General features: G+C 32.6%; 1 protein-coding gene across 2 annotated transcripts in view; it reads left to right on the top strand.

Annotated features, from left to right (window-relative positions):
• Positions 1–1,247: 1,247 nt before the first annotated feature.
• LOC117172692 (aurora kinase B-like) overlaps positions 1,248–25,047 on the top strand; it is a 28,078-nt gene continuing 4,278 nt past the window's right edge. For both annotated transcript variants that reach the window (XM_033360841.1, XM_033360842.1), the window contains exons 1-5: positions 1,248–1,357; positions 13,322–13,471; positions 16,775–16,966; positions 17,064–17,198; positions 21,614–21,772. In XM_033360841.1, coding sequence (XP_033216732.1) covers positions 13,362–13,471; positions 16,775–16,966; positions 17,064–17,198; positions 21,614–21,772 — 596 coding nt within the window. In that variant the 5' untranslated portion in view covers positions 1,248–1,357; positions 13,322–13,361. The remainder of the gene's footprint in view (positions 1,358–13,321; positions 13,472–16,774; positions 16,967–17,063; positions 17,199–21,613; positions 21,773–25,047) is intronic.

Consider the following 25,047-nt stretch of genomic DNA (forward strand, 5'->3'; position numbering starts at 1 on the left):
TTCGAAAACTGATTTTCAAGCCATCAGGGGCCAACTCGAGCGGCCTGAAGCGGCCAGGCAAATTTTATGCGTGGTTATAGAATCCGGAGTCTCAATTGAATGCAGAAAAAGTATTTATTAGAAAAAATTGTTATACAGAATTATTTGAAAAACGATTTGTTTATCGATAAAAAATATATATATCACATGTTTAATAAATGATGAGTATTTTTTTGCCACAGAAGTAGTCAAAAAGCACTCAACAGTGGTTATAGCAATATTTTGTTATAAAAAGTTATTAAGAAAAATATTTGCTCATGTATAAAAAACATATTACACATTTTTAATCAATTACGATGACTTTTTTGCCACAAGAATGTTAAAAAATGGCCAAAAAGTCAATATAAGTATTGATATCAAGCTTCTGTTATAAACAATTATTTATTTATCAATGTCAAAAGACGTATTATATATGATAAATGAATCATATACACTTATTTGTGGCCCACTTTTTGCCCGTAAAAACAGGTCAAACTGGTCAACTTTGAGGGGTCATAATTCATGACCTATCATAGGTAGGATATTGTTTTTTTTTTTGTAATTACAACAAATTGAGTTTAGTTTCACTTACCTGTGGAAAACTTTTCCGTGCAGTAATTATTTTTGCAAAGATACACAGTGTTTTTGAAAACTATTTTATTGAAATGGACTACAGAGAATTTCTCACTATATATTTGCAGAAATATATTAAATAAAAAAAAAAGATTTTACTAGTATATATTCCCATACGGAATTCGAACCGAAATCATTTTTATTTTGAAAAAAATGTATATTTTTTGTGAGAAAAAAAACGAAGTTGCAGAACCTCAACAATCTACATTTTTGGAAAAGTCGTCACTATTTTTTTTTTTTTTAATCAAAATGTTGCTGAACCCGTCGTTAAGCGAACTCTGTATAGATATATAATAATGGAATCTTGTTCGCTTATTGCAAGTTTTAATGGAAAAAAATGGTTTGCCCAAAAACTTTAAGCAATGCTAATTATCTCCGAGTTATTACAATTTTTCGAACACATAGGATTTTGACGTTTTTTGCCATCTCTTTTTAGAATTGAAATTCTGCTCGAGAACTTTGCGATAAGTTCTCGAAATTCCTGACTTAAGTTACCACCTTTCGAACTCTACCTCGGCTCGACCGAGTGGGCTCAGAGCACGACTGCGCATGCGTGAATAAGGTGCTCGCGCAATACCGAATTAAACTACAGTCTAAAGGATGCAAGTTGATTTTGCCGGCTTGCCAACTCTTTACAAAGCATTTTGGAGCGGGAATTGTTTTCTAGATTTTTAGTACCCTTATGTAACAAAACAGATATTTTAAGGTAAGTGAAAGATGCAATCGAAAGTTTGGATCGAAATAAGAGTGTTTTTAGAAGCCACATGTTTTTCATTCGGTCTTTATGAAGTTATGTGCAAAACAATAATAATAATCGAATAACTTCTGAAAAGACAAATAGGCTCTTATTGCACCTAACCACTCAATCGAATTATTAAAAAGTGTATAGCGCCATTTTAGATTAATGTCTCGAAACTATCCTGATTGGATGAAGTTGTCAGCTTTTTTTGGATTTTACAAATAACAAGTCTGCCAATTTCAAGGTTATGAAAAATGTAAGGTTATTAAAATAATATATGCAGCAATAATCATAATATTAATAATCAATTAAGCAAAGGTGTTAGGCAGCCAGGCATTTCGATATATGTGCAAAATTTAATATGGTAAATTAAGAACATCTTACATTATTTCCTGAAATTTCTAAAAAGAAGGTGAACGATTTGAAAGAAAAGTTTTTAATTTAAAAAGTTAGAGTTTCATAAAAAATAATTCGATTTAATTGAATATTTAGGAGTTTTAAAAAGATTCGAAATTAATTTAAAGAAAACGTTTTTTGAAATTTTAAAATATTTACATTTTTTAATAATAGTAAATAAAAATGTTGAAGCTTTTCGAGCATTTTGTAAAGTTTCAAAACAAGAAAACCCTCAAATTCATGAGAGAATTAAAAATTAATTTTCACTTACAAAAATTAATTTTCACTTACAAAAATTAATTTTCACTTACAAAAATTAATTTTAAGATAATATTTAAAAAGATTTTTATTCAAAACAAAATGTAAATTTTCAAAGAGTTCAAAAAAATTTTCGAAGCTTTTTAAGAAGGTTGAAAGGCTGAGAAAAATAAAGCACTTCTCTGAAAATTTCTGGGACATTCCTAATTAAAATATTTTTCAAATAAATCCAAAATATATACTTTTTCGACACATCTGAAAATTTTAAAAAGATTTTTCACGTTCCTCAAGAATCTTATGGAAATGATATTTCTATAAGATTAAAAACAAATGAAAAAAAATGTAAAAAAGGCATATTTCTATGAACATTTTTATTTTGCATTCAAAATCATTTATCTTCTCAAATTATAATTTTTATGAGATTTTTTTCTTTTTAACAGAAAAATCTTTTGTGTTTAAAAATTTAACTATTTAGTTGAAATTTTGTCTGTTTGATTTGAAAATTAATCTGTTTTATTTAAGAATTCCACTATTTCGTTGAATATTTGTTTTTTTTTTTTGGTAGAAAAATTACGTTTCGTAAAAAATGCAGATTTCCGTGTTAAAAAATCGAACTCTTTTATAGAAAAATTCGTCTCTTTGTGTGTGTGTGTGTATGTGTGTTATAAAAATAGTTTAAATCTTGCAAATTTAATATCTTAGCATACCTGCATTAGCGATTGAATTCTTTCAGTTTTTGTAGATTTTTTAAAATTAGACAGTTTCAGTTTAACAAGTTTTGAGATTTTCAAGGGCTGAAGAGATGTTTAGAACTTTTAAGAAGATATCTAAAAAAAGTAATTTATTCTCTGCTAATTAAATTTAATTTTTTTACATAATCTGAGAAGTTTTTTTGCAAATTTGTAAATCAAACGTTATTTCACTTATCTGAATGTCTTTGCTTTTCGGAAATTCCGGCTACTAAATAAACTATTTCAAATTTTTCAAAAGGAGGAATATTTTAAACCTTTAAACGAATAAAAAATATCAATTTTTCTAGTTTTTCTCTTAGTCGTATATAAAATTTCTAAAAAAGATTTAATATTTTTTAATAATTTCAGAATTTGCAAACATTTTAAGGATATTCTAAGTATGAAGTCTAGCTCAAAATTAATTAATGTATAACCACATTTATAAAATTCACAAAAAAGGTCCATTAGTCATTACAATAAATTTCATGAGTGAAACGTAAGCTTAAATTTTGAACACAATAATTAAACTCATAATTCCTAATTTGACTGTAGTTATTTGCATATTTGTTTGTTTTTCCCACAAAAAACTTTTTTTAAGATGTTTTAAATGTGGCATGAAAATGAAATAAAGTCTTAAAATTTCTGAAAAAATTTAAATTGATCTTCAGTTTTTAAAAATATATTTGAAAAGAAAATTAACAAACTTTTAAAAAATTTTAATTATTGAAGTTTAACGGCTTTTGGGTGGGGAGTGAATTGAAAAAAACGATCGAACACAAGAACAGAAGTCTCTGTCCTTCTCTCACAGAAATCTCCGCCTCTCTCTTACATACTATCTATATTTTCTCTCCATTATCGCTTCTCCCTTTTGTGCTGCGATTCGCAATTTCTCTAAGTGAAGCGCGCAGCGCAGATGGCGCTGGGAGTCTTTTCAGTCTGTTTTTACATGACAGGAATAGGCAAAATTAGTTCGAAATTAATTTAATTTATATTTTTCGTAATGACAATCAGTTTTATGCATATCATAATTAAAGCTCCATATCTTGTTAAATATGAGAGTAATAGTAAGTGAAAAAACTCGTTAAAATATTATTTTCTAGCTGCGGGAACTGGTGATAGACAGGGGCGTCGGAGCCGTGTGGGCTGGGTAGGCTTGAACCCACCCAGTGGCCACAAAGTTTGGCGACGTCTTTACGACATTGTTACGACATCTTCACGACAACTTTACGACATCCTACGTCCATGTCGTTAAGGTGTATTTACGATATCGTAAATAAGACGCATGATCTGACGATGTCTTTACGACATCGTAAAGACAGCGAAACGACATGGACATAGGATCTCGTAAAGTTGTCTTAAAGATGTCGTAACGATGTCCTAAAGATGTCGCCAAATTTTGTGCCCACTGGACACCCATCAAATCACTAAATCTAATAATAAAATAAACCTAATATTTATCATAAATTTATATTTTTGAACATATTTTCGGTGAGCCCACCCATGACAAAAAATCGTTCCGACACCCCTAGTGATAGGTTTCAATCGTAACTTGGAGTAACTAAATTTAAAGTATTTTTTCAACTCAAGAAACAAACATAAACTTATAATTATACTAAAATTTATTACTGAATTCCAAATTCGTCCCACAAATTTATATAACGTAGTTTTGTAAAACATAAGTTTGAAAAAAGCATGGTGAAACAACAAATTTATTTTATAAAAAATAATAAGAATTAACAATGTCAGATGTTGATATAAATTAGTAATTCATTAGCAACAGTGGCCCTAATACAATAACAGATGATTTATTGGAATAAACGAATTAATTAATTAAAGGGGTAATTAACTTAAAAAACTTAAATTTAAATAAATAATTAAAAAGGTACAGTTTTTATTTGTTTTTTTTAAATCTTTTTATGAAAGAATTGAAAAAATAAAGATATCGTTTCACTTTAAGATCACATGTTCCACATTTCTCATAAAAATACATACAGTGTTTATTAAATTTTTTATATTTACGCGAAAAAATTTTTAAAATTAAAAATATTGTTTCAATTTAATATAAAATGTTCAATATTGTTTATTAAAATACAGTTTTTGATTGGTTTTTCATATCGGGAATTTACATAGCGAGAATTTTACAAATTTTTAGAGAAAAAAAGAGTTCTCTCGAAGTTGAATTTCAACATTTTCTTAAATCACCAATTGAATTTTAATCCTTTTCAATTATGACATTCAGTTTATAATGCGTAATGCGAAAAACTTCTACTTTAAAAATTTTCTATTTTAAGTTTCAAATTTTAATTTAAAGAATTTTAATATGCACTCTTGAATACCTGCATATTTAATTAAATAATTTTGTTAATAAATCTGTTCTTTAAGTATTAAAAGGGAACAATAAATTATTTAAAAAAAACAATTCGAAATCCGTTCAAAATTGAGAAATTTCCAGATTTTAACGTTCAAAATTTAAAGTTTTCAATTCGAAAGTCTTAGTCATTTAAAAAATGTAAGCTTCTCATTTAAAATTTACAAATTATTTTCAATTTATAAATAACTTCATATTCATGCATTTTTAATCAAATGTTGTTTCAATCTAAAATATTCAATTTTAATCTATTCAATTTAAAATTTGTTTAATTGAGAAAAAGAATAATTATTGAATAGTTAAAAATATTTCACCAAATATTCAGAAATAAAAAATTTGAAACTGAATTGTTTTAAATAGAAAACTTTAAATCTCTAGAATTTCGGAGAGCTTTTAAACTTTTAACGTTACAATTTTAATTGTTCTATTTAAAAAATGTATTATTTGTAAGTAATTTTGTTAAATTTTGACGTATGTATAATAATTGAACACTTATTATTTGTAAACAAAATTTCAGTAATCTTAAGAGGTATTTAGAAGTTTTGAAAAGTTTCAAAACTAATTTTGAACTTAAAATGATTTAATTTAAAACAAAATGTAGATTTTTCATGATTAAGAAAAAAATTCAGAAACTTTTTAAGAATTGTCAAAGGATTTAAAAGAATAAAAACATTTTCTTAAGATTCGTAGAAAAATTGAAAATAATTTTTCATTTTAGAAAATTTTTTAAAGATAATATTCAAAAAGATTTAATAAGATTTCTAACATTTTTATGGAAGAATCTGGAAGATGTTAAGACATTTTTTTAAAATGTGCCGGATTTTCTAAAAATTGTATGAAAAATTGGATTCATTTCAAAAATGAAAATAATTTAACTTTTAATTTAAGAAGCATTCTTTTTTTTTAATTAAAATTTAACATTTGTAACGTTTTTACCTTCAAATTGCTTAAAATAATATAATATAAAAAATGTAAAATTAATGGATTCTTTAATTTAGAGCATTGAAAATGATAACGTGAATTAAATTTTTGTCTGAATCTTTGAACTCATTAATTTCTAAAAGTTAAAAATTCTAAATTTTGTAGTTTATCTTCATTTTATTAAAAATTGTTCAATTTAAAAGTGTTAGTACCTTCTAGTACCTTCAATTTTTTACATGTACATTTTATTGGCCGTGTCATATTTTTTAGTAAAAAATGTAAATGGTAAAAATTAATTTTTTGGTTTGAGGATCCAGTTATTTTGTTATAAACTGCGTAGGTAGAAATATAATTAATTTAATTTAAACAATATGTTCAATGATTCATATAACAGAATTTACTTTAAACTTTTAAACTATAAAAATAGTTTATGCACTATGCATATTATTCTAAAAAATACTTTTTTTTGCAACACTCCTCGAAAGTGAGAAATAGAAAATATGGAAGAAATAGCACTTCAAAAGAATATTTAAGTGGAATGAATTCATGGAATTCACTGAATTCAATTAATTAATGGGATTTGTGAAATTCATGGTATTCACCGAATTAAAGAAGTTCTTTACATTCAAGGAATTCACGAAAATCAGGAAATTAATGGAATATACCGAACTCATTGAATTCACGGATTCATTAAATTCGCGGAATTCAGGGAGTTCTCAGAATTTATGGAATTCATGGAATTCGTATTATTTTCGGGATTCACAGAATTCGTTCTATCACAAATAACTATTTCTCTTCTGAACAAATTTACATTTTTTTAAAATAAGCTGAGAAGTTTCTTTGCAACATTTAAAATGAATAGGTTTTTAATTTATTTTAATGTTTTAACTTTTCCAAAACTTTATAGATACTAGATAAATTATTTCAGGGTTGTGACAAAATCAGAATTTTGAAATTCCGTGACCTTACCTGACGTTTTCCTCCCCGTTCTAAACTAATAAATCTTTAACTGGAAAAATTAATTTCGAACAAAGAAGTTCAAGTTTTTAAAAAGTAGTTGAATTCGTAATCAAGAAGATTAGTTTTCAACTAGAAAAGAACATTTTCAACAAAGTCCGTACCTCTTCAACCAAATAGTAGAATTTTTAAATAAAAATTTTCAGTTTTTGACATAAATGTAATAGTTAACTCTGTAGTTTTCAAAATTGAGTTTGAACCCCAAAAATCGAATTTTCAACGAATAAAATAAATGTTTAACAGAGTGGCTCGAAGTAGTAGTTCAAATTAGTAAGAAACTGAACAAGTAGTAAAATATTGGAAACCTCTGGAAAAATATGATTCGTTTTGAAATTTTACATTTTTCGCAAACAATACCTATACTGGGAACTTTTCTCTTAGTCCAATTTTCTTCGGGGATGGCTCAAATTGAACCATCGTTAATTGATAACATTCAAATACAATTTTTTAATTAAATTTTGTCTGTTAAAAATATCTATAACCTTCACTTCGCTGGGAATCGAACACAGGTCTTCCAATTGCCGGTGGGGTACTCTACCCACGGAGCTACTAAGGAGGTAGAAAAAACAATCTTTCATAGCCATGCCATATGGCAAGATTCCTCTAAAACTTCATAAATATATTGGAAATGTATCTGGGATCGATAGTGTAGATATCTATTTTTACGTAATATGATTAGTATCTTATCCGATCGGTCAATTACCATCCCGATGATAATAAAGATTTTCTATGTACTATATCTATGACTCTTTAGACAAAACCTTGCCATATGTCATGACTGTGAAAAATATTTTTCTTTCGATCATTCCAGTAGCTTAGTGGGTAGATCACTCGACCGGCAATTAGAGGGCCTGGGATTGATTGCCAGCGGAGCAAAGGGGAGGAATCTTTTTTCATAAATGAAATTTAATTAAAAAATTTTATAAAAACTTAAATTCTGGATTTGAGATGCATCTTAGATCGATTTTGCAGATATGTTGTGGACAAAGCCCGGAGTGCGGGCAACCCTATGATGAACCGGTCATTCCGCAGATTGACCGAGCGGTGTTGGGCAATGTACGAAACTCTTCTTTAGTTCGGACTTTGCCCGCGGCGTCCTTGTTCAATCTGCGGAGTGCCCTTGTCACAATGGGCAATGCACCAAATTCCAAAATTATTTTTGATTTTTATGTATTTCACTCATCCTGATGCTGATTTAACTTTCTTAACAGGATTCGTTCTATTTTAGGTCTATTATAGTATATTCCCTGACGAAAAATGATATATAGTGAACAAATTAGATAGAATTTTCGTTCGTTTTATACAATTAATGTTAAAAATTAATGGAAATTATATATAATAATTAATAATTGAAAAAATAATGAATAAATTGCATGCAAACCCTTAAGCAGATTAAACAAAAAATGTTGGAAATATTATTCCAAAATGTAAACTTTCCCGAGTCGAAATATAAGTCCTCTTTTTATTCTCTTAAATTCTCTAGCCTCAGAGACTTAAGCAGGATCTGATTAGGATTAATTCAATACAATACAAGTACTATTTAACTACGCAAAATGTGCACAAATTTCCATTTTTGCATGTTTAGAAAATTCCAAATTTCTAGGAACCTTTGTATAGAATTTTAAGAAAATCCATATTGGAAAAAAAACATATAGATGCAGGTAAAAAGTCTGCCGAAAGTCACAAGACTCTAAATTTGTACAGATGCTTATTTTTTAATTGATCTGAAAGATTTTCCATATGTAAACAAAGTTTAATCCTTCATGTAATTGAAATTGAAAAAAGAAAAAGTTTTTGCTTAATCAGTGAAGAGCAGTATCCTAGTAGTAAACTATTAAGCACGGTACAGTTCAGATTTCGCTACCACCTTCATTTGAGTCTTGCGGTTCTAAACTGGTAGCTTTAAAGAAAATCCGCAAGGGCGCGACGTGCCGCCTCTCGCGCAACAGAAATGACGCGTGGTGTGTTTAAGACAGCAGCCCACACAGAACGAAGAATAATTACCTGGAGCGGAGACTATTGTGACCAACATGGCGGTTCCTTCAGAGCGAAGCTCTTCCATTGCTGCCTTCCAGCTGAAGTTTTTTTTTTAAATTAATATTCCACAGAACTTGGGGAATTTTAGTCACATAAATTTATGTATTTTTAAACGTAGGATAGGTTTCCCATTAAATCTTGGGTAAATTTGCTCACTTTTGAATATTTCAAAAAAGGTTATGGAGATTTCCGTAAATAATAAATATTTTGACAAACTTTTAGGGGATGTTCCACAAATTTTGGGGAGTTTGGTTAATATTCCACGCGGATGTATTATCATATGACCCCTACTAGTACCCGATCAGGCCCCGACTAGGATAAGTCGGGTCACCTGACTGCCCCCGACTAATCTACCGTGATACGACTGGTCGGGGGCTAGTCAGATGACCCGACTAGCTTCCGACTTTAAGTGGGGTCGAATGGTCGGGAACCAGACTAGTTCCCGATTTGAATTTCTACACGGGAAGTAGATGCCAGCAATTTAAATTAACCTTTAGAAAGTTGCATGAAAGTGTGGACAAACTATTATTAATGAAAAACAATGCCGGACTCAAATCTCAGAAGTTAAGAGCTAAAAGGCATTACTGCTGTCCAACAGAAAAACCTTCTAAGTGACATTTGCCAAAGAGACTATTTTCCCATACATGCGCATGAGAAAATAACCTCTATGTTTAAAGTCACTTACAAGGTTTTTCCGTTGGACAGCAGATTATTATTTATATATTTGCCGTTAACTTAATTTCAATAAATTAATCGATTCGAACGTTCATCCTTAAATTGAAATGATCACTGGTGTAGTTCTGAAAGAAAGTGGCCTGGCGTTACTTTTCAGAAACTACATTAGCACTTTTATAAGTTGGGACGGGGGTCAAAAAGTAATCTTTTCTATTTTTAAATTAGCAATCTAACTATTTGGTTAAAAATGTATCTTTTTAGTTAAAAGTTCAGCTTCTTGACAGAAAACTTATATATTTTGGTAAAAGATTTGTCTTTCTTGGTGAAAATGGTATCTTCTTTGAAATATTCTGTGAAAGTAAATAATTTTTAAAAACTTCTTTTTTAAACGGACACCATTTTGTCAAAAATTATTATTTTTTAACTTTTTTAGGTTCACATAGAAGCTATAAGTATAAAATTAAACAAACTATTGTGTTTTTCGTTTCAGATGAATCTGTGAGAAGTTTGAGTGCGGGCAGTTTTGCATCTCCCGGCTGAACATGTTCGACATCTGCCCTTATAATAAAAAATTTAATACATATTTATGGCTGAAAAAAAATAGTTCCTAGTTCTTCACAATTATATTCGTAATGTTTTTATGGAAACTATTCAATTTAAAAATAATATAGAATTGTGAAGAATCTTTCTTGCTTTCTTAAAGCAGAACAAAAACGCACATAGACACTTCATTTTGAATATAATAAGATTATTCCACTTATCTGAAAATGCATATACACATGTATTAAATTTAATATACAAATTGTATTGCTTTTTATATTTTGATCTGTATTAAGTTTAAACTGCCGTTTATGCAAATGATTTCATATACATTTGTATTAAATTTAATACCGATTTTTCTAACAGTCTACTGCATGCTTAAAATAAATTCTTTTTCATCATTTATGTTATTCGAAGTACTCACCAAACATAGCTTCAAAAGGAGTTTGTTGGATGCCTCGATGAAACGCATTGTTTTTCCGCAGTTGGCAAAATCGAAGACCTTCACTCCATTTCTTCGAGTTGCTTTCTTCCATCCATGCAACAAGAATACCACTTCTTGAGCTGTTTTCGTCTTCAAGGAACGAAGTATCACGAATTTTGTCGAATGACCTTGATAGTTGAGAATGAATTTGTAGTCCCCGTCTTTGCAAATCTGCATGTCAATTAGATCAACTTGCGCTCTTGCGTTGATCTCTTTAAAAAGCAAAGGCTTGATAACCACGCATTGTTTTAATTAATTTAGCTTTTTTCACATATAACACACAGTTTGAGGAAAGTCAAGAAAACTGCTCTGGTAGCATTCGCGTACTTAACAGATAGAGCTTTCTCTAATCTATTTCGACCACCATAACCGCACTCAACATGCGCAGTATTAATAACTTCAAAAAGTTCATCGTTCTTCACATAGTATTTAATGTCAGTTTTCGCTACACTTATTGGCACAATTAGCTTTTTAACTCCTCCAATACACATAACATCGTATCGACTGAGGCGTCTATAATCCAATGAGGACTTTTTTGTTTTTACTTTAGCTTCTTCTACTTCCTTGATTTTTTCATGGGATTTTGAAATATAATTTATAAGAATCGTGTTTTCCGATTGACTTTCAATTAAATTTTTTATTTTTTCGTTGAACCTGTCTCTCATATCACTATTCACTTCATTAATCGCACTGTCCCTTGTCACAGTGTCACTCATTGTTGCCAAACAATTTAGTAACTTGGTCTAAATTATAGTTATATAGTTAATATTTCCGCTCGAAGTTTTTAAGTTGGCTGCTGAACTCAAACTGATGGAAAATGCAATATACAGGAGAACTGTTTATGTTCAATACCCAGTCGGAAATTTCCAAGACTCACCATTGGTCCAATTTGGGATCAAGCTTAGGACGTGTACGCTGGGTGCCCCACCAATATTGGTCAAGAATTGAACCAATGTTAAATTTTTCGTTAGGTAATTGTCTAGATAGACCTGGCAAAGACATCTAGACTCAAGTCTAAATTTTTTTTTCACATTTTTCAGTCTTCGAAGTGCTCATTTTAATTATGTTTTACAACTGGTACCATTTAGGGCTGTATCCCAACATTCGTTGCTTTGGCGATATCCAGACGTCTAGACTGTATGATCCCTAAGTAATATATTATTTACTACTTTGGAGAAATAGAAACGTCCAGCTATATGCTTCTTCCTACTAATATGTTTTTAATTTTTATTTGTACGTTCCATCCAGGTGGGAAATTTAGAAATGGGTCATACATGGAGGGAAATATTAGTTATTATGTATAGTTTTAAAATATCATGGCTCTAATGCCTGCTGCAATAAGTAATTCATAATTGGAACGCTGAATTTTTGATTTGAATTCGAATGATTTGTATGTGTATATTTTATAATGTTTGATACATAAATTAATATTACAAGATAAAATTGAAAAATTCAAAAATAAAATTTACATTTTGGAATAATCTTTCAAACATTTTTTGTTCAATCTGCTCAAGGGTTTGAATGCAATATATTGATTATTTTTTCAATTATTAATTATTATATATCATTTCCATAGAATGAATTTTATTGTGAATTATTATTAGTAGATTATCATAAAATATGTAACGTTTTAAAATTTTAAGCACTTCCGATAAAAATTAAGAAAGATGGAGCCTTTCAAATTTGACCACGTATAAGTCGAGGGGGTCTGGACATTAAAAACTGTATAAGAAACAATAATGATCACGTTACATCGGGCGCTCGACATTGAAGTTTGAAACGCATGTACTAAAATGCATAGAAATTTAAAGGGAAAAACTAGTTTTTGTTTTATTCAACAATTTTTGACAATATTTTCTTATTTACAGCATGATGCATTATGTAAAAAAATATTTAAGAAATCTAATGTCCGATTGACCATAGTATTGCGATGTTCCAGCGACTAGAATCATAATTTTGGTATCAAAATATTCAAAAAAGAATACACCATTCAGATAAGTCGAGTAGTACACCAAATTTCTATTGGCGCTAGCCTAAGACAACATTTTATAACACTTATGTTTATTATATAAAACATACACAACATAGAACCTCGAAAGTTACGATTAAAACATGGAACTTCCATAAGGTTCCATTGGCTCTTCTACAGCTTTGAATTTCCAATATACCTCGACTTACCAAAACGCGATTCTTAAAAAATTCTCAAGCAAATACTATTTTGAATTTTGCACTGCTTTTAAAGCCAAAATAACGGCCTTCGAATGTAAATAAAAAATTGATAAAAAAACGGATTTTGTAGAATTTACTTTTATACACCTTTGAATTTTGACCCTTTTATCTCTTTATTTTGCATAATTTTTCCATTTATCACAAAACTTCCTGCAGTTTCACATAGTTTCGAGGTTTAAAAAATTATATTGAATAAATTATACAATATTTATTAACGAAAGACAATATATGCAATAGTTTACTATAAAATATGTTTAATCCATTTTTTCTTTTAGATTTCAAACTTACAGTACACGATAAGTAGATTTCAACAAGATGATGGAATCAGTATTCCAAGTTCCGGAAGACACTCCGGCCGAATACAAGAATGATGTTCAACAAACTCTTGATTCAATAGCAGAGCACATTGAAGTTCGTGGAAGCAAGTAAGATGTCCTAGTTTTTACATTAGGATCCGACTCTATAAGTACAATCAACTCCCTATATAAGAACCCCTGGTTTACGATATTCCTTGAACTAATGGCCTCCGCAGTTTCGTGATGAGAAGGACCGCGGGGTCGAAAAAGAAAATATGCTTAGTTGCATCACGCATCAGGCTGCGTGATGCACAAAAATGATTCACGCGGCCACGCCTGTTTACGTTTAAATTCCTCTGATTTAGGATCAAGGTCAATGCAAGCCGTTTCCAAAACCGTTCTTATATTAGAAGCTCCAATGGACTAATTAGTTTCAAAGGTCAGTGTATGAAGGTGAATGTGTCTCCAAGCCAAGACTAAAATACGAACATCTTGGTTGGTATCATATCCGTTGTCAGTTTCACACAAGGAAAAAAACACTTCCTAGAAACACAGCCTGTTTCAGGGGAATTATTTCAGATTACTGGATATTACCTCCGTTTATAGAATTACTCTGGATTACTTAATATTACTTCGAAATGCACAGGGCTACTCTGGAGAACATCAAATTATGGTGGATTACTCCACCCTAACTAGACTTATGCGGATTTTTAACCAAAAAGTATTACTTTTTAACGAAGTTATTTAATTATGACCAAAACAGATGAACTTTTAAAAAACTAGTTAAACTTTTGAATAAGAAGATTTATTTTCTACCAAGAAAGACGAATTTTTAGCCAGACTTAAGTTTTTAATCCAGACGAATAATTTTCTATCACAGATGCGTTCTCATAGGCGTGACAGGAGCGTCGCACGTCGTGCGGGTACAGTGCGAGCACACGTTATGTGTCACTATTTAAATCAAGATTTTCATCATTTAACGTAACCCCAACTGATTATCTAAATTTCGAAATTAAATGTAGTATAATTTACTATTTATTTTTTGATATTCATATTCTAGAAATGTGTAACAAAAATCTCTATTTTCACACGAAAAATTACATTCTGAAAGTCGAAATCGATAAATTAAAAACTAATTATTTATTTACCTCCAGTATATCTGCCAGGCGAAACTTTCACTCGAAACTACAGCGAACACGAAAACCGTTTGCAATCCGAAATATAAATTAATTATAACATATGAAGTGCCCCCGAAGAAGATTAAAAATTGTCAGCATTTAATGACGATATGAAAGATCGAAACGAACTTTTCGGAGCAAGACTTCAGTTTTCACTTCTTTTTCCGACCGTCGATACACCGAAAAAAATATATAACTATATTAGTTCAATAATACCATTTAATTTGTAATTTTATCGGTTTGAGTATAGAACCGACGCTATAGCAATACCGAATTACATCGATTAAGTAAGTATTGAAATGAAGCAGTTCTTCATGTAAAACTCGTATCATTCATAAGTTGAATATCACCTGTTTTAAAGCATCGAAACAGATACTGTTCTACTTTTGTATCGGGTACGTAACAAAATTTGAATCACAGTGCGTCGATATAGATATACTCGCTATCCCTGGCGGACCGAAGGAACCGAATGGAGCCTCTACAAAGTACCCGTAAAGACCCCATTGGATCCCCATTCGGTTCCTTTTTTAAAAACTCGAAAAAACAGCAAAATAAACTTTTAAATTTTTGAAATTCGGATTCTACGTTAAAATTCCCTATAGAAGGTCACGGAATAATCGCAATAGTTCTTTGGCACCGGTAAAAAGTTTTAAACAATATAAGACGTATAACGCCTGTTGACTTCTACTTACAGGCGACGCGTTTGAAGTGTAGCAGTCAACGAGCGTTATATGTCTTATATTTTTTAAAACTGTTTACCGTTGAAAAAAAAAACCATTGCGATTATTCCGTTACCTTTTATAGGGAATTTTACCGTAGAATCCGAATTTCAACCATTTGAAAGTTGATTTTGCTGTTTTTTCGAGTTTTTTAAAAAGGAACCGAATGGGGTCTTTATGGGTACTTTGTAAAGTCTCCATTCGATTCCTTCGGTCCGCCAGGAATACTTCGCTCCGTTCGACTCTGCTGGCGCCTCAACTCAGCGTAATGTTCACGCGAAGCTCCTACGTTACAGATTCGTTGCATCCTCGCTGTTCTTCATTCGAACCAACAGAGTCGGACGGAGCGAAGCATGGCAAGTATATCTATATCGACGCACTGTGATTCAAATTTCGTTACATACCCGATACAAAAGTGGAACGGTATCTGTTTCGATGCTTTAAAACAGCTGACATTCAACTTATAAATGTTGCGAGATACATGTAGAACTGCTCCATTTCAATACTTACTTAATCGAAGTAATTCGCTATTGCTATAGCGTCGGTTCTATACTCAAACCAATAAAATTACAAATTAAATGAAGAGATCCAGTTCGACTTTTTTACCTACTGACTTCTCATTTATGCGAAGCGTATTAGTGCAAGGTATTATTAAACTAATCTAGTTAGATATTTTTTTCGGTGTATAATTTCGAAATTTTAAGAAAAGTTTCCTTATTTCGCATTATGTAGTCTCTGACCTTGGAACAGTATGATAGATTAGCGCTCAGAGAGTCACGATGTAAACAATTTCAGATATGTCACTGACTATTCGAGGAGATAGGCCGTCAAGGGACGCTCAAGGTGGTTGCACAAGAAAATCCGTCTGAATACGTGGCAGACGTGTCACGGACGTGCTGTTCGTGCATGAATGCATAAAGTCAACCAATCGCGTTCAGCCTACCGTGCTCCTGCGTTCCGTGGTGGTATTAACTGAAGGACGTTGTGAGCTGATGAAGATAGCGACGTACTTGTGTGCGTCACTGCTAAGGGAAAAGCAGCACGACAGGTTGTTTGCGATTGGTTGATTTTATCGATTTTTGCACGGACAGCACGTCAGTGAGACTTCTTCAGCGTACTGCAACGTATTTTCTTGAGGGACAACCTTATAAGAAGAGACAGCAGCAGTCAGTCATTCGGCATTCGCTCAAGAAAATACGGTGTAGTGATCTGGCGACGTCTGAAGGACGTTCAGTAAGTGCACGACAATTAAAGCCAACCAATCGCATGCAATCTGTAGTGCTACTCCGGTCCGAGCAGTGGCGCACACATGTACCTCGCTATCTGCACCAGTTTGCAACACACTTGAACAAGTATCGCCGCGGACCGTAGCAACATGGCAGGTGGAAGGCGATTGGTTGATGTTATAAGTTCTTATGCAGTATAAACTATCGGGAGTTGAAGGTTCATCCGATGGAGGCCTATTGTCTACACAGAATCGACTATTTTCTTAAATTGTTTAACTAAACCATCCGAATTTAAATATTTTACTCCAGTTTCCGTTGGTCTTTGGAGGATTTTGAAGTTGGAATGCCTCTAGGCCGTGGGAAATTCGGTCGTGTGTTCCTAGCTAGAGAAAGATCATCAAAGTACATGCTTGCCCTGAAAACGCTTTACAAAAAAGAAATAGTCGCAAACAAAGTCGAAAAGCAAGTTTTGCGAGAAATTGAAATCCAATCTCATTTAAGGTATTTTTCTTCCATTACAATTTCATTTATTTCCTGTAAAAAATCAAATTCTGGTTACATGTTTATCTGTATTTTTATCGTACATTTTTTATTGTAGTCATCCGAACATCTTACAACTACTAACTTACTTTCACGACGATAAAAAGATATACTTGGCATTAGAATACGCAGCAGGGGGAGAATTGTACAAAGCCTTGAAAAACCAGCCTGGAAAAAGATTCAACGAGCATTTGTAAGCATTTTTATTTCTCAAAAAGCAATTTTTCATGCAGTAATAGTTCACTTACCAATTTAGGGCAAAAAGCATATATTGCATACCCGCATACACATATCTAGCCCGCTACATTTTACAGACGCAAAAAACAATACATTCTTTATTACCAAAAAACAAGAACGTTTTTTGAAATTAATTTGGAACCTCAAATAGATATTTGGATGATTTTTTCAACATAATAAATAAAATAAAAAATTTTATTTGATAAACTTACATTTTATTTTCTTATTTATTCATTCATTTTTTCAATTCTTTAGTTTTGTGAGTTTCCAGATTAGGTCAATTGTAAGGAATTTCATTATTCCAAAATTTTCTTGTTAAGGAATTTTTAATTTTCGGCAATTTTATAAATTCTGAAATTTTGTATTTTTAATATTTTCTTTTTCTGGCATTTGGCAGATTCGAGACTTTTATTTTTCGGGATATTTGTAGTTATGAAAAATGAAAATCTATTGAAATTTTCTTCAAAAATTATTATTTTTTCAATAAGATTCTGTAAAATCTTTAAAAAGTTTATTTCGAAATCTTTAAAAAAATTAATTTTCAACAATTCTTTCAATATTTTCTAATTTAGAATTATTTTTTAAATCGTTTCTAAACTGTTTAATACTTCTTAACATTATTCGAATTAAAAAAATTTTTTAATGCCAAAAAAATTTTTTAAAGTGCCTTAAAATAAATGTTTCAAAATAGAAATCATTTAAAATTTTTCTAGGAATCTTACATATATTTTTTTTAATATTTATCAAACCGTTCAAAATTCTTAAAAAGCTTAACAATTTTATTTGTTTTATTTTGTTTAATGTTTTTTTATTTTAATGTTTCTGAATATTTTTAATTACCTCTTAAAATAATTTTTAAAGTAGAAAATCTTTTTAAATTTTCCGAGGATTCCAAATTTTTTTACTAATTTCAAATATTCCAAAATCCTTAAAAAGCTACCAATATTTTGTTTAGTATCTTCAAAAATCTACATTTTGTTTTAATTATTATTTTTGTTTGTTGACTTGTTCTCGCGTGAATGCGGGGTTTCATTGTCAACCGCGGACTAACAATAAGTTAGCCGCCTGATGCGATGAGGATGTTATAAACTAATTTAATACTATGTCACAGTCACGCAATCTCACACTCATGCAGGTTTTCAGTAGCCTGCTTCCTGATGTTCTAGAAAATTTCTTACAATGCAAAAGGTGTTTAATAAAACCGTCTTCTGAGCTACTGCCAGTACCCTACTGACTCCTAAATGTTCAAGATCTTCAGTGAATCTTGTGTGCCATAACGCGACAACCATAAAAAATGTGCTAGATGGAGTCGTTGGTATCTCCACATAATCAGCACTGGTTAACCACGTCTTGATGTCATACGTTATTACAATAATTTCTGATGCTGAGAACCCTGCTCTGAATCACAATGATGAATACAATATATATTTCCGTTCCAGGAAACAGGATGCGCTTTTTAGCCAACTATTGGATGCCTCACTAACCATTTCATGTTGATCTACCGTTTTGGAGTGCTAGCCGTGGATGGCATTTTGTTTATTGTTTTTATAATTCCTCTATTGTTTCTCTGCCCTATATGTCGTGATAGAACTACACTTTCAATCGCTGAATTAATGTGGTGTATTCCAAGAAGCGTGCGAGGGCAGGAATGGCATAGGTCTTGATTGCCCTGATTTTGTTTTCCGAGTTGAGAGAATTCTTTAGAATGAATCTAAGTCTTATAGTGATAGCAACCGTAAGGTTTTTCTTAAATATTGAATGCGGAATACGCTTAGACTCGAGAATACGCAGCTATGTATATGCATCGCCCTTAGTCATTGCCTCGATGGCCTTTTTGAACTAGTTCTCTAGCTCTGCGGTTCCTAATTCGCATCTGGTTAAATGCACTGTTCAGCATTTATCTTGTCCAAACTCCATATGGAACTAGTGTATAGCTTAATGTCATGTATGTAAATGAAATGGCTGAATTGATGACCATCGCCATTATCATGTATTCTAAACCCATGAGACATGCTATTTAGTGTTTTGATTAATGGGTTCAAGGCTTAATAGAACCATATTGCACTAAAGGTGTCTACTTGACAGATGCCCGTCGTAACGCTTATCGATCCAGTTATCTTTGGTTGTCCATGGTCAAAATACTTGATTCTTATACCCTAAAAATATCATCGCATGACCTAGGCAGTCGATAATGTGTGGGCGGATTATATAAATTGTTAGGACTTCGAGGAAATATTTATGTGATACGAAAGGCAACGCTTGCTTGTACTCCGTATATGTCATGTGGATGTTTCTTTAATGTTTACGAGCTTACGCCATGGCAACAGCGTCTATGGTGACCAGATATGTAGTGCCTTGCGAGTTTCTACAACATCCTTCTTGTTCTTCTGTAAGGATGTGATTCTCATCACAGTGAGAATATATCTTATCTGCAATAATGAAGTTTTCGTAGAGACCTCCCCCAGACTAACTCCAGATTTCTTGTGACTTACCGCGAGACTCCCTCGAAAAGTTGATCGCGCGGTACTCGAAACAGAACTCCTCAGTGTTCCCGGCAGAGTTACGAATCTTTCCGACGGAGATTTTCCCGAACCGGCCGGCTGGAGCGAGTCTTTTCATGACTCACTGACACTTACTAAGGCTGAATAGGACTAACCAAGGAACAATACAAGAGAATTTAGAAATTTCCACTGACCTCTACATGGTCTTTCGTAAGTCCGGGAGTCGCCTAAAATCTCAGTTACCACCCTATCGCCGTCTGCCTCTAGAGGATATGTTGATGATGGATCATCATTGCGTTGCGCCTAAAACATCAATTGCCGCTGTTTAATCATCTCATGCGGTTTCTTCTAATTGATGTTCATTGTCGACGTTTCTCCACGCCAAATAAACCTGCTCGTTAATCTCCATTCCTCGATCATCTGAGATAAAATGATTATTTCTGATGTTATTCATCTTACTTGCAAGTTATCCCACTGAAACCACCTGTATGTTAGGATACTTCGCAACAACCTTCGTCCTAAAGTTGTATCCCTTTACGATCTTGGTTTCATACTTTGCACTTTGGTATTAGAAACGTAGCAATTGCTCTTTGATTGTGTTATCCTTCTTGATGCTCTCGATCACTATCGTCCCGCATGCTGTGGCCCCGAGCTGTGCCTCCAGGGAAGCTTCGACGGTACTTGGGAATAACCCTAGCTGAAAAATCCTGTACCTCGGAGGATCCTGAATATTTTCCTGTACAAGAATCTGCACACGAACCTGTACAAATAATCTCAATGTTCCCGGTGCAGGAATTTGGCGAAGAAAACTATGCATGATCCTACAAAGAAACCTGTATGCAAGCCTACCTTTGAATGCTCTTGCACAGGTTGCTTCTCATAGTGAATTAAGGTGTAGGTTAATGTACAGGATCGAGTTTGGGCTCCTATACATGAACTTGCATAGGAACTAATCCACGAGACTTCGCTTAGTAAGTTGGCTCTCTTGATATTGAGTTATATCTTCAAGAAATTGAGTAATATATTCAAATGAATAAAAGATGGGCAACTTGATAGCTGTCAGTAGTAGGAGTTTTTACGATGGTTTTCTGCAAAGGACCCTATACGTGTTTCTGTACAGGAACCCAATTCGTGCAGAAGAACTGTCAAGATTACCTGTACAGGAACAATTGCAGGATCCTCTAAGGTTTTTGTACAAGAATTTTTAGCTAGGACAAGCGTTGCAAAATATTCAAAAGACACTCCCTGATTTCTATGGGCTTTGGTGTTCCTCCTGGTCTTTTAACACTTCGTTTTCTGTGTTCCATGAAATTTTGTCCTGCTGAGTACCCTCTCCCCCAAAAATTTTCTGGCTGCGGCCTTGATTCATTCAAATTGTAAACTATTTTCTCAATTTTTGCAATATCTCTAAATATCTCTGAAAATTATCCAATTTTTTCCTGCCCCCGCCCCCAATAAAATTGTTTATTCTGTTTAATACGCTGATTTTTCCTAATATTTTTTACTCTTGTAAAAGTAAAAAATTTGGTACCATATGTTTTGAAATTTTATAAAATCGTTTTTAAATCTTTTACCATCTTTTTTAAATTTCCCTAAAAATTCATCTTTATAAAATAAAACAGTTGAAAGTTTCCTAGAAATCTAGAAGAAATGTTTGTCTATTATCTTGAGACGTCTTAAAATTCTTAAAACGCTTATTCTTTCGTAATCTTCAAAACTCTTAATTTTGTTTAAAATTTTTCTAATTTAGCAAAAGAAAAGTGAAAACAGCCACTAAAACTCATATCCACATAGCCTCGCAACTAGTCAGGTTTAAGAAAAGGATTTTTGACTTTATTTAGTTTGCGATTTTAATTTTCTTTCATTTAAGGGCTGCAAAATACATTTATCAAGTCGCAGACGCTTTAGATTATTGTCACAAGATGGACGTCATTCACAGAGACATAAAGCCAGAAAATTTGCTACTCACCTACCGAGGTGATATAAAATTGGCAGATTTTGGATGGTCTGTTCATGCACCGACTACAAAGTTAGTAAACATTTTTTTTACTTTGTTTGCATTATATAATAGGTTAAAATCAGGTCGAAATTGTATGTTCTCTTTGTTAAAAAAATGCCGACCTTAGTGGCCCGCAGGAATGGAACGTTTACGTAATTACATGACCTTAAAGTGACAACATAATGACGTCTCCGTACAGAGATGATTCTTGAAGCAAATTACACATTTTTGGCTTCAGACAGTGCTGTATGTATTTTCAACTCGGACTGTTTACACAATCCCTAAGTCCTGATGCAAAAAAAGGGATACAATTGCTTCGATTATCGTAAAGTCTTTTGTTTTTTTTTCAAAAAAAAAAATAATTTGTTAAACATGCAAGTACAACTTTTTTCTCACTGAAAATACATGCAAATACAAGCTGTATTCAAAGTTGAGTATTCGGAAATGATAATATGATTATGGTGCTTTTTCCCCTTTCATCAATATTACCAAAACCTTCACCTGTGACACGCATATTGTCTCATATTTTTAGAATTTTGTTCTGCTGAGATTTTCATGAAAATCTGTACAAAAATCGAGGTGCCTATATTTTTTGGACACACTGAAAGAAATGAATTGCTGGTACAATCATATTTCTCGCTAGATCAGCCATCGATATATCTATTCCAGCCATACAGATTGCTGGTATAACCCGTAATATAACTGTATCAGCAATTCATTTCTTTCTATGCAGATAGTAGGTAGCAGAAACAAATCTTTGCTAGAAAGCCGCTTCGGATCGACGTATCGTAAAATCTTCAGGGCCCTCAATGTTTGACTGGTCGGTTAATTTTCGTATATATAGCACTGAATTCCGTCAAGTAAGAACTCAGTAATAGGTTAAGGAAAACACATACCGATCTACAGTTCTCCCAGTATCAATCTGGCAGGCGTGCTTTAAATCTAATTGTAGAAATCAAGAACTTTCGGCTTGGATACTGTGCGGATTGGTGACTGCAAAGAACTTACATTTAAGAGGTCGGCTGCATGATTTTCTTGTGTTTAGACACACTGACGAATCCCCAGAGGGAAATCCCGGAACAAAACGCCTGCAGCCAGAATGGCTGGCTACCTTACCGACTTTGGAGTCAGCTTTCTGATGATGGGTTTCTACATGGAAACCTACCCTCTTTACTCCACTACGGCTAGCGGAGAAGTTTACGAATCGGTGTTATGGCGTCTTTGGCGCTAGAATTAAAAATATACCGTACAACTCAATGATGATAAGATAATGAAGATAAGAATTACCCATTTCTGACTTGAATTGACTTGAAAGCCAAAAACCGCGAATTTTTTTATATTTCACAATTTTTATAAAGGCTTGCTGACTAAATCTCTCTCTAAGTCAAATGAAGGCCGTAGCACGATAAGCATGGTCTGGGTGCCCCTGCTCGGATGTGATCCTGTTGATAATAAGATCAAATTAAAAATAAACATTTTTTAATAATTTTTTTTGAACGAAGTACTTCTGACACACGAATCATTGTTCCCCATATCATGGTCGCATTCAAGGCTGCTTCGATGTCGCCATTAACCGCCAATAAGCTTGAAACCGATTTCGTAATCGAAAACACATAAAGTAGGGTTGACACCAGTTTTAACTGATTCAAAATTGCACAATGTAAATCATGCCTTCTAGCTCTATTTCATAGCGAATTCTAAGCGCCCTTTTTGCGAGTGGAAGTCGTTGGTTTAATCTATTCCTGACTTTTCAACAACCCGGAACTGACAAAAATTTGGGCAAGCAGCTGTCTTCTTAGTGGCAACGCAGCGCCACCACGACGGTTGGTGTAGCGCCAGATCACATTTAAGTAAGCTATAATACCAAACGTGCGAGCAGATCCTTTCCCGTATGTTGGGAACACAGCAGTTCCACAAAAGAGAATGAAATTGTCTCACGAGTATAAACTATAACTGTATATCTCCGCGCGAAACTCGGCGTGGGGATTCCGTGATCCCGCCTAAAGGGAGCACGGAAGAGTGCTCCCACAAATGTGGGAGCACAAAAGGTGTCCACAAAAGAGTGCTCCCACAAATGATTCGAACTTCCGTGCTCCCGGCTAAAGGAAGCATGAACAGATCGTGCCCAATATAAGAGAGGATGTGTACCAAGTTGCAAGAGAGCAGCGCTCAACGCATTTGGTGTTCCAGCTCTATCACGTGGGCAAGCAACTCGCCCAACAAATTTTCATTGGGTAAAAATATCTGTTAGGAATTTTTAGAATCTGTTTAGAAGGCTCTAAGATTTTAGTTCGAATTTTAAGTGAATTTAAAGAGAAATCGTGGGAATTAATGTGTTGTAATATGTTTCTAAAGGGAAACTAGTTGCGAAGTTAATTTTGCGAAATATGTGTAATGTGTTCTGCGGGGAACCTAAGTGGAAATTATAATCCACAATTACTTTTTGAACATTTCTATAAAGGAATCTAATATAAATTTAGTAGGGGCATAATTCGAAGAGGATCTAAGTGGAACCGAAGCGAACCTTAAAGCTCGAAGTTATTTTTCGATATATTTTTTTAATGGATCTAATGACAATTGAATAAGACTACATTTACTGAAAAAGTTACTGATTATATAATTGCTGCCCGAAGAGGATACTGGGAGAATTTAAACGGACGTTAAAACACTTAAATTATTATGTGCGGAATTTCTTTAAGTGCATCTAAAAGTTATTTAAGAGGCTGATTTTACTGGAAAATCGACTGAGTATAGAACTTTCATTTCAAGAGGAGTGAAGGGAGTCTTACATGGACATGAAAAAGCTAAATTATTTTGTACGGAATTTCTCTAATTGCATATAAGAGGGATTTAAGAGTTATACTGTGAATGACACTAAATTACAAAATATTATATCGATTACACATTTCGAATCTCCAGATGAAACATTTTGTCTATAATGTAAAATTATAAGTATATACTCAATAAAGCATGGAATAAAACCATTTCCGAAAAATCACAGGAAACATTAAATTCCTAAATTCGATAGGGATTCTCAGAGAATTCTATGGTATTTTATCAATCCGGAAAGACCAGTTACCCCTGTCGAGCTTGAATTTAGTTCTCACTTTCCGCGTCAAGATAGAATTACATTCTACCTTCTTAATACTGCCGCTCCCAATAGTGCCGTTAATCCTAATCAAGGCTGTACTTCCAATTTTGGGAACTGTTTGAACTGCACTTGCTTCTCGTCGGTACGCCCGGATTGGTTACTGTTGGCGCGCTAATTTTGAATAGTATAAATATTCAAATTTATTATTTATTAT

The sequence above is a fragment of the Belonocnema kinseyi genome, chromosome 5, assembly GCF_010883055.1.
Source record: "Belonocnema kinseyi isolate 2016_QV_RU_SX_M_011 chromosome 5, B_treatae_v1, whole genome shotgun sequence".
Classification (NCBI taxonomy): Eukaryota; Metazoa; Arthropoda; class Insecta; order Hymenoptera; family Cynipidae; genus Belonocnema; species Belonocnema kinseyi.